At 38.7% G+C, this 11,403-nt stretch overlaps 1 protein-coding gene across 2 annotated transcripts in view; it reads left to right on the top strand.

The window, feature by feature from the left end:
• Positions 1 to 678: 678 nt before the first annotated feature.
• The window catches only part of ptprk (protein tyrosine phosphatase receptor type K), a 270,960-nt gene continuing 260,235 nt past the window's right edge, over positions 679 to 11,403 (top strand). The window contains exons 1-2 of one of the 2 annotated variants that reach the window (XM_052095542.1): positions 679 to 856; positions 2,550 to 2,573. In XM_052095542.1, coding sequence (XP_051951502.1) covers positions 784 to 856; positions 2,550 to 2,573 — 97 coding nt within the window. In that variant the 5' untranslated portion in view covers positions 679 to 783. The remainder of the gene's footprint in view (positions 857 to 2,549; positions 2,574 to 11,403) is intronic. The other variant, XM_052095541.1, reaches the window with a different exon arrangement.

The raw sequence follows: 11,403 nt of genomic DNA, 5'->3' as shown, positions 1-11,403 counted from the left end.
ATCAAAGATTGACCTCTTAGTTCAATACACAATACAGCCTACTCAATCATTTAAAAAAAAAATTATAATAATAAAAAAAATATATATATATACTTAGCCAAAGCTTCCAGTGGGGAAGTTGAGTAGAGCATTGATTTTAACATTTTGAATTTTATTATTATTTGTTTTGTATTATTTACTAAAAACAGACGCCCTGTTTCAACGAATATCCTGGATTCCAGGATCCAAATGTAATTTCTAACCGCCCTCCTTCATTCTCTCTAAAACCCCGTCCTCCAAATACAAATCAGCCAATCCAGTATCAGCATGCATTCTAACACAAACAAGCAAAATGATTGACAGACAGAAAGCATTTCCGAGTCCCGACTAGTTGTTTGAAAAGCTCGTGCCGCTCCCCTGATTCTTTCTTTGTCTTTCTGTTTGTAAAGAACAGTGTGCTCACTGAAACAGCTGTTGTAAAGACAAAGCACTTACATCGCCTTTAGTGGTTCAGACTGAACAAATGGTAGAAAGTTATAGTGGGCAGATACGTTGAATTTCAGGACGTACTGGTTTAGTACTGACGTCTCCGCTGAGTGTGTGTGTACTGTGCTGTCAGTAGGGGGCGCTTGTCCACTCGTCAAGCGCCACAGTACTGGTGACGTCACGCACTCTCTCTCGCCACTCGCAGCGCAACAAAGTATCCGAGAGCGAGAGACATAGAGAGCATGGGGCGCGCGGATCGGCTGGAATAAGAAACAATTCCCAACACTTTTACAAACTTTCTCAACTCAGCCGCCGGATATGGATACCTTCATTTTGAGCATATTATTCCTGCAGACTGCGGTTGGAAGTGCAGGAACCCAGTACATACCCGGTAAGTGTTTAAAGACTTCACCTTTAAAGATCCCCGGGGCGGAATGAGGAAAAGTTTACGCGAATGTTTCGTTTCAGGCGTTTAGACAACGGAAGCTCACTTACGTGTCCAAACGGCTCATATGAGGTGAAATGTGTGAGTGGTGCATTGATGTTTTGGGGTGATTTTAGGTGTTAGAGAATAGAGAGCGCTCAGGTATCCGCTTCAGAGTGAGTGAGAGGAGTTCACCTAGCGCATATTAACCCCTTGTCAAAAATGCTATTGGAATTTCTATGAGATCGTGACTTGGGAAGCAATCCTAATGGTTATATCCCTAATGGTAATTTTCTCTCTGTCATAACACAAAGTATAAATCTTTTACATCCGTTTTCTAACCAATAGGAATTGTAATTAGGATGAGGACATCGTAATAATAATAATAATAATAATAAAAAATTAAATAAACAACTTTCAGTATTTAAAAAGTCCTATAGTTATTTGTAAGACTAATAATTATAGCAATAAAAATTAAAGAATGTGTTTATCCACTAGTGTACTTATATTTGGGTCGCTTATCTAGCTTCCGTACGGAACAGAATAATGATGTCAATTCCAACAGGAGTCCTGTACACATGCATTATGTTTTTGTACATGGGGAAAGGTGTGATCAACCCATCCGGATGAACCCGATCAACTTTTCCAGCTCTGTATTTGAAAATGCACGAGCTGCTTTGCTTGATGTATGTGTCATGTAATACTGCCTGTTCAGTTTAATGCGTTTGTTTGCGGAGTGTTTTTGAGAGTCAGTTTCTGTTTTCATTGGTATATTTATTAATACTAATTATTATATGATGGTTTTTAGAGATCAGTTGGAGCACATCTGTGACCACAAAATATTGTATCCAGTTGAGCCTAAATAAAATGTATAGCCCATCACTTTAATTAGAAATGAAAATTGATAGTTATTGTGTTTTTTTTTTTTTTAGAAATCACAAAAGCAAGTGATTTATATTGAAAGTGATTTGCAGCTGTTAGATAAGATAGTGATGCTAAAATATTGTTTTAAATGCATGTAAATGAGAGGTCAGAGATAAAGCTTTGTTCCAGGGTTTTTCCTGTGTGCATTACAAATGAGCACGTTTTTATTTATGATCACTTTCCCAACTTGTAGTGTTTTCATTTGTAAGTGTATGATTATGGAATATGTATGTGTGTGTGTATATATATATATATATTTACATAAAAGTTCAAATAGCCTATCTCAGGGGTCAGAATGCAATAAGTGGACTGATGCAAACTGTGCATTTTCAAAAATCTGACATAATGTGTAAAAAGTTTGACCTGTGCTTGGACTAATATTATATGGCAAATATTACCTGTTCAATTGCTGTATAATCTTTTGGTTTGATGTTCACATCTGTCTAACTGTAACCCATATCACAGCTCCGTCTGCTGGGGTTGGTGGAGGGGGTGATACAGCTGTCTATGTAATTGCTGATTAATTAATCAGTGAGTCTAACCCTCGGATTAATTCTATTAGAGTAATCAAAACCAGCGGATGACAAATGGCAAATTACAGGAGCCTGAGATTGATTAGCGACTAGTGTAATTATGCCAGTGTGTTATAGAAATGAAAAGGGGGATCAGAGCTCGCTTTGAATGCTCGGAAATGAGCGAGCTAATCCGTGATATCACTCTCTTTCTCTGGACGCAGCTCAAATGGGACATGCAGAGAAAGGTGAGTCATAAATCCATGGTGAAATCATCATCATCATCATAATCATCTGTCCAGGGCATCTGTGTCTGAGTAATTGACCCAGTGACCTCGCCCCGATGTGCCACAATGTCACCCAGAAGTCTAAATGAGTGGCGTGATTGCATGCATCGCAGCGTTGCATTTTAATAACATCAAACCTTAAAAGAACACTTCACCCAAAAAGGATAATTCTCTCATCATTCTTCACCCTCATGTCATTCCAAAAGGAGAAATATTGTGGTTGCTCCTTTCCATGCAGATACAATGAATGGTGACTGAAGCTTTCAAATGTCAAAGAAACAAACAAACACTCAAACAGGAAACTGAACATCTCAGAATTCCCTCTCGAAGTGCAGGTCTGCTATATTCTGTTTGTCTCCAGTTTTCTTTTACCCAGGTGCATTCAGATTAAATATGATTGCAGAGAAGGACAAACAGAAACCTTTCTTTTGCATTTCTTTAGAGCACTTAGAGAAGTTGAATGTGCTGTTTTTGAAATGGTTTTCACATCGCAATGAAAGAAAAGCCTTGCTCAGACACAATAGCTACTTCTGAAGACTGCGATCACAGCTGTGTGTGCGTTAGAATCCGCTACACTGAATGTGAGAGTGTGTGTGGTTTTACACTTTTACCGCTGAGAGAAAACAAGGTCTTCAATTTGACTTTAACAAGGCATTTGTGCATGCGTCATGAAAGGCAAACCCATGATTTGAATATAATGCTCGCGCTTCTGGTCTGATTTCTCGCCCTCTCTCATTGGTGTGGATATAATGATGGAGATGTAATGTTTGGTGAGTTTGAGCGTTTGCTTTGTCTTCCACACTGAAGATTCTGGGGAAAACTGCATTTAATATATTTGATCATTTAATCAGGCTGGCGGAAATTAGCCTGATGCTCTGAGATAACTACTGTGCACTTTCTGGAAAAGAGCACTTGAGTGGCTGTCATGCTTCAATTCTGAACAATGTTTTAAGTTAATGATTGACCCCAGCCATTTTTCAAGCAAGAAACTTTTTGGGCCAAGTCAACCTGAACTGACGACATTGAAATTTTTTTTTTAAGATTCCGTATGCCAAGTTGTCAGTCAAATGTTGCGTCAGAGGTGGAACAAGTTTGATGAAAGTTTCTGAAGACAAAATGTTTTTTTACAGCTACATCTGTGAGAGCTCTTTTATAATTTAAAGTCAGGTATGAAGTGCACGTTTTTCTGTGTTAAAAATGCTTTCTATCTCTTAATGTGCGGAGACACTGTGTCTCTGTTGCACTATGAAAATTGCTCTTTTCATTTTGAGTGACCCACTTAAACCCGCCCCAACAATGGTACACAACCAATGGTGTGAGTTGGGGGCAGGAATATCTGACTGTTTGACCACAGGCAGACGGGTGGCATATTTGGAAAGCTGTTTACTTTTGCAATTCAGTTTAGCTGGCCTAGTGTCATAGAAATGACATACTTCAGCTTGAACAAATCCAATCGTATAATCATGACGGTAATAAGTGAAAACATCTTACATAGCAAATGCTCATGTCATATCTTTAGAAAAGTCTCAACTAGTAAAATAAACAAGTGAGTTAATTCAACATCAATGTGCGGTGTTATGTTGTGTTTGGACTCATTTGAATCAGGATCATCTGTTGTTAGTAACGATACGTAATTTGACTTGTGGAGCGAAAATGCTGTTTTCTACAAACATGTTTTTTTGTGTTTATTACCTCACGAATCATGCACAGAAAATGTCTGCATTTTGTGATAATTTTGTCCACCGGTGCACCTAAATGTTGTTAGAGATCACAATGGTGCGATTACAAAGTCGTTCATTTGTCTTTGTTTTTATGATGCTGTTTTCTGATGTGTATGAGAATCAGCAAATGCCCCAAAAGCTGAACTAAACGGCATGGCCAAGTACCACGCAAGCTCAGATCAGCAGAGCTCCAGACTAAAAAAATTATTATGCAGCCATTGGCTCCTAAACTGAAACATTTAGGAGCTTAATAGCTGTTTTTATTTTCCAAATTAAAGAATTGCTGAATTTAGCTGGTTCTTCAGAAGCAAGAATCAATATCATTTATATATACAGCTCTGTAAACATTAAGAGACTACTGCAAAATGATCAGTTTCTCTAGATTTACTATAGGTATGTGTTTGAGGAAAATGAACATTTTTGTTTTATTCTATAAACTACTGACAACATTTCTCCCATATTAAAATATTGTCATTTAGAGCATTTATTTGCAGAAAATATCAACTGGTCAAAACAGTGTTTTAAGACCTCGAATAATGCAAAGAAAACAAGTTCATTTTAATTTTTATACAACACAATACTAATATTTTAACTTAAGAAGAGATCAGAAATCAGTATTTGGTGGAATAATCCTGATTTTCAATCACAGATTTCATGTGTCTTGGCATGCTCTCCACCAGTCTTTCACATTGCTGTTGGGTGACTTTATGCCACTCCTGCCGCAAAAATTCAAGCAGCTCAGCTTTGTTTGATAGCTTGTGACCATCCATCTTCCTCTTGATCACATTCCAGAGGTTTTCAATGGGGTTGAGGTCTGGAGATTGGGCTGACCATGACAGGGTCTGGGATTCAGTGGTCCTCCATCCATAGGCGGAGTCAGGACCCCCCATCTGAGGGTTGTCCCCCCTAAAATATCATTAAAAAATGTGTATTGTAAATAATATAATGATATATTCTTAAAATATTTGTTTAAGAAATAAAATGATACAAATGCAAACAGGCCAACAACAAAAAACCCCTTGTGTCCCCTTCAAAAATTGCTCTTGAGAATTGTTATGTTTATTGTCCCCCCCAACATTTTGATGAAATTTTCGCCCCTGCCTACATCCACACCTTGATTGACCTGGCTGTGTGGCATGGAGCACTGTCCTGCTGAAAACCAATCCTTACAGTTGGGGAACATTGTCAGAGCAGAAGGAAGCAAGATTTCTTCAGGGTAACCTTGTACGTGGCACCAAATTTCACAGTGGGTGCGAGAAACCTTGACTTGAAGGCCTCTCCAGGTCTCCGTCTAACCATTAAACAACCAGGTGGAGGATCGGTGATGATCTGGAGGTGCTTCAGATCGGCTAGAATCGGGCACATTCGTCTTTGTGAAGGACGCATGAATCAAGCCACAAACAAGTTTATCTTGGAAGAAAAGTTGCATCCTTTTTTTTGCCCTAGACCTGAGACATGTCAGTTTTGATTACATGTCGTCTTTTTGAATGAAATGTGTCTGAATTGGCCTGTCAAAGGTGGCACGTTTTCCCATCTGCAGAGCACTATATGCCTTTAGTTGCTGACAGGTCACAGAGGGCCGTATTTCTGTGTTAAATCACAGCTTCGGCCACAGATGCTAGTTGCTTATCACAGCAGCTGGGAGATGTGTGCGGCATGCTTATTTTGCAGACTCGCTACAAAATCTATTTACAGTGGGACAGGTATTGTCTTCGGACAGCTTTTTTTTTCTTTTTCCCCCCGATTAAAGGTTTTCAGAATATGCACAGAGGATCAATACCTGACAAGTACGTGAAGTGCTTTAGTGTTTTATTTTATGCGGCTGTATGGATTTTTAATCCAGCAGAAGTGTTATGTATTCCTCTTGGCTAATGTTGATGGTTTTGTCAGCACATTCGTTAAGTTGATGCTTGTATTCCTGACTTTCTGTGGAGAAAAACGTCAATCTACACTGTTACTCTCGAGACTGGGTTGCACACAGGTCAAGCATTGTAACGCAGTGCTCATCTGAAACAACTTTTTTCATAGAGGAATGTTGATTTTTTTTTTAAGGGGATGTACTGTATATGGAAGGGAGAGTGGAATTTGTTTGTAGCTCTTGTGAGGGTCATGAATAGGGTTGTTACGAAACCAAAATGTAATTTGCTGATACCAATACCAGTGAAATGTAATGTTTCTTGAAACCACTACTACAAATCAGATATGCTATTGAACACTTTATTAAAGGAATAGTTCACCCCAAAAGGAAAATTCTCTCATCATTGACTCACCCTCATGCTATCCCAGATGTATATGACTTTCTTCTGCTTTTTTAGAAGAATATCTCAGCTCTTTTGGTTCATACAATACAAGTGAATAGTGAACAGAAATTTGAAGCTCCAAAAAGGACATAAAGGCAGCATAAAAGTAATCCATAAAATTCCAGTGGTTTAATCCATAGCCCCATTCACATATGCAACCAGGTCAATTACAGGAAAATCCTTGGGATGCCTTTAATGGTAAATATACCAAATGTGCTGTTCACACATACCATCAATAAGGAAAATTGCCAGAGCAAAATGTACCAGTATTTTCAAAAGGGTCATGTTCACACATGACCTCTAAACTGGAAATTGTAGGTAATTTTCTGGAAAAGACTGTATTTGTAAATGCAACTAATGTCTTCTGAAGCGATCCAGTTGGTTTTGGGCGAGAACTAACCAAAAATGTAACTCCTTTTTACACTATAAATCTCTTTGCATTCATAATTTCAAGCTCAATTACACTTCCTAGCACCATGTAGTGCTTGCAAATGCATCAAGCATTAGGAAGTGTAATCGAGTTTGAAATCACGATCGTGACTAGAGACTGCAATTGCAAGATGTACAGTGAAAACTTGTATTTTGGTCAGAGAACATTGATTAAACCACTGGAGTCTTATGGATTACATTTATGTACTTTTTGCACCATTCACTTATATTGTATGGACAAACAGACATCATACTGTATCTCCATTATAAGAGCTTTATTTGTGTTAATAAACAAAGTCATCTGAGTTAGCATAAGGGTGAGTAAATGAGTAAATAATGAGATATGCTTTTTGGGTGAACTGTTCCTTTAAAAAAGTACTGAGCCCTTGTCAGGGAGGGAATTTATGTTTTGAAATGCTTTTTCTCTCCCTCGCAATAGTACATTTTGTGTTCCCTCCAAATAGATTTATCCATCCCTTACATACATTAACCATGGTTTTACAACAGCAATCGCAGTTGATCTATGTTATTTGTAGGAAAACTATTGTAGTTAAACCGGTAATAAAAATCATAATCATTCTGCCACAAAAGCATGGTTACTACAGTTTTACTATAGTTACACTATGTTCATTTGTGGTACAAGTAGCATGGTTTTAAAAACCATGGTTTCCACCAAAAAAACACCCGTGTAAAAATGACCCATGGTTTCACTATAGTAAAACTGCAGTAACTATGACTCTAGTCATATTTTGTGTGTGGTAAGAATCTGTTTTCTTAATTTATTTATATAATTTATCCCCTTTTATCCCCAATTTGGAATGCCAATTCCCACTACTTAGTAGGTCCTCGTGGTGGCGCGGTTACTCACCTCAATCCGGGTGGCAGAGGACAATTCTCTGTTGCCTCCACTTCTATCCGCGCATCTTATCACATGGCTCGCTGTGCACGACACTGCGGAGACTCGCAGCATGTGGAGGTTCATGCTACTCTCCGTGATCCACGCACAATTTACTACATGCCCCATTGAGAGCGAGAACCACTAATCACAACCACGAGGAGGAATCTACCCTCCCTAGCAACTGGGCAAATTTGGTTGCTTAGGAGACCTGTCTGGAGTCACTCGGCATGCCCTGGATTCAAACTCACAACTCCAGGGGCGATGGTCAGCGTCAGTACTCACTGAGATACCCAGGCCCCCAAGAAAACATTTGCCAAAAATTAACCAAGGTGTCACTCTAGTAAAACTAATCATGTTTTTTTGGCAGAATGATTATGATTTTTAATACCATTGTTTTGGTTTCCTTGTATTATTCCATGGTTTTACCACATCATAGTTAAAATATGGTTACTGTAGTGAAACCATGGTACATTTTTTTGGTGATGGTTTTACTACAAATTCCATAGTTACTGTAGAAAACCATGGTCAATTTACATAAGGGGTGAAAATATTAGCATTTTTAATAATTTCAATTGACGGTTCACATGCTCCGCTGTAACGTAAGATCTCTTCAGAGCATGCATGGACGTGCGCCTGTGAGCGTTCAAAGGCAGCTGCCTCTCAGTCACACAGCATTTGGGTACTGAACTAAGTGGATATTCTGTATTACTTAAGAAAGACGGGGTACTTTTGACATCCCTACACATCATGAGGCTACATGTCCCTTAAGGACTCAAGATCTGAGGATGCCTCGGACCCTCAAAAAACCACAAGAGATCAACCTAGAGAGAAAAATCAAGAGGAAACTAGATGGCAAAGAAAGTGTAGGCTTTGTGAGACATAAAGAGGAGGTTGTTTGTGCTCGGAGCCTGCGGAGGATGTGCACGCTCACACACAAACACACACACAGTCTTTGTGGTGGCAGCACTTTGTGGATTATAGCGGTAATGGGCAGCAGTGGCTGTAAGCTCCTTTACAGAGCTGTCCGGCCCTTCATAAGAGCCCCTATCAGGACAGGGGGGGATGGTCCATTAAAATGAGTGCTAAAGAAGGGAAAGTTGGATGGAGGATTTTGTCATTAGATTGTTTTTGTTTTACTTTGTCCCTCTGGCTTTAAAGAGTGTATAGTGTTGTGATTTGTGAGTTTGCTATCTCCATAAAGATTATGATGATGTTGGTGATTATCAAATTAAGCCCATCGGGCTGACGATGAGGTCTCTTTAAAGAAAGAATCCACACTGACGGCTACCAGCTCTACGCCCAAAGGCTGTACAGCAGTGCGATGCCGTTACACACAGGAAAATATTATTACTCAAGAGGTTGTGCTTTCATAACCCATGAGACTTAATGGAGTCATTTTGCTTTTAAAGATCAACTTTGCCTCTTCAAATTTCAGAGGAGAAATAAAAATAGACACAAATGAGTAATTTTTTTGTAATGCAGTACGAGTATAGAACTATACAATTTATGTTCACAGGATAGCTCAGATGTTTTGGATTTGAAAGTATTTGATGAGAAATGTTGGCATAAAATGGGCTTGATTTTCCCATAGATCGAGCTTTTACTCTCTGCGCAAGCCTCTACAATGTGAGTAAATCACTCGCATATGAGGCCAAATTTCGCACTATGTGATGAAAAATGTCTGTGATAAGCTGAAGTTGAGCAGCGAGATCCTCTCACTGCCTTTTGAGAGAAAAAGTTTGGTTTGACTCTGGGCTTGATGGACTGATACTGATCCGGTTAAAAACGTCAGTATCGGTGCTAATAACGATCCATGAGCATCCCTAAAATGAATCTGAACCGAATCGAGAAATCTGTATCAATACACAGCCGTAGAGTTCATATGGAGATCTCTATCTTTTGATTGCAGACCTTTGGCAAATTTGGGCACAGTTTGAGATCATTGAGATCTCTTTGAAACTCCAAAGAAAACACATGTGAGATTACCGGGGAGTTTGTCTAGGTGGAGAAGCAGGACATTTAAGCAAAGTCTCCATTTAGTCACAACTGTCTAGATATTACAGTAAAGAGATCTCATTTGTGATTTTTCTTTCCTGCGATTGAATATCACCTCCTCTCGTGGGCTCTGCCTTCAGACATGTTTAATGCCTTGAAAATTGCTCCGCAGTTTCCAGACCGCCAGAGTTTTACACAAAATGCTTGTCATGTCCTCTGCCTTCAGAGCCTCAGGTTATGGCATACCAGACGGCCCTTAATTGTGATTGGCAGCTTACCACCATTTTTTTTTTACATTGTGCCCATGTGAGCACATGATGAGACAGGAGATAGTCTGACAGATCTGAAATGAGAGCGAACGAGTGTGAATGAGAGTGGAAATGAGAGAGAGAGCGAGGAAAATAAGGAGAGCGAGCTTATGCCTCAACATGTATCACAGACAGATGAATCAGACTGGAGGCAGGTTGTCTCATATCTGTGTCAACACTATGATGTTTAGGTGATATCAAGTTTGAAAACGTTTAGATGTGTGTGTGTGTGTGTGTGTGTCTGACTCGCAGTGATTTACCTGTCCTTCACTCACTGTCCAATGTTCACTTGAGATGCACACATTTGACAATAGACTCTGTAGCATTTTATGACATTTTAATTAGATAGTTCACTCTCATGTTGTTCCAAACCCATATAACTTTTTTCTTCTTCTGTGGAACACAAAAAGAGATGTTAGGAGATCTGTGGAGATAAAGATGCAGTGTTCTGTCCAACATATTTTATGTTCCATGCAAAAAAGAAAGTGATACGTGAGTAACCATCCCTTTAATGTGGCGGTACTGCAGGTTACAGCTTCAGACTGGACTATTTTTATGTTTGACTTTCTCTTTTAAAGGCGAATATAAAATTGTAGTGAAAGTATATTGAAAAATGACAGAAGCAGACGTTTTCCCAATATCTCTCACTTGTCATGGCATATGAGGCTGGGAAAAAAATCAAGTAAGTGTAGTATTGCAGTACTCTTTCATCATTGTAGCCAAGTATGAAAAACAATTATTAATTTCAATAATAGAAGTAGTTGTAGACTGTGAAAATGTGCAACCAGGTCGGCACGATAAAATTGGCTCAACCAATGGCGTGAGTTTGGGGCAGATAAAAAAGAATGTCAGCTATTTAATTTGACACGAGTGGCCACAGAAAGTACTCACTTCATACTATTAGTAGTGAGTACTTTCTGCGCCACTCGTGTCAAATAAAATAGCTAACATTATTTTTTATATATATATAAATTAGTTTTTAATAAATTGTTGGTGTTATTTGTTGTAGTCAGGTAGATTGCGGTAATAGTGTTATTATTTAAAAAATATTGTTTTAATTAAGTATTAAATGAATAATATGTATATTAAATGTGTTTTAAGCAATTTTAGCCATTATACTTAGACTAGACTGAGCCGTTT

The sequence above is a fragment of the Xyrauchen texanus genome, chromosome 28 (assembly GCF_025860055.1).
Source record: "Xyrauchen texanus isolate HMW12.3.18 chromosome 28, RBS_HiC_50CHRs, whole genome shotgun sequence".
In the NCBI taxonomy this organism is placed as follows: Eukaryota; Metazoa; Chordata; class Actinopteri; order Cypriniformes; family Catostomidae; genus Xyrauchen; species Xyrauchen texanus.
The sequence above is the reverse complement of the archived record's forward strand: the minus strand, read 5'-3'. Positions and strand labels throughout refer to the sequence as shown.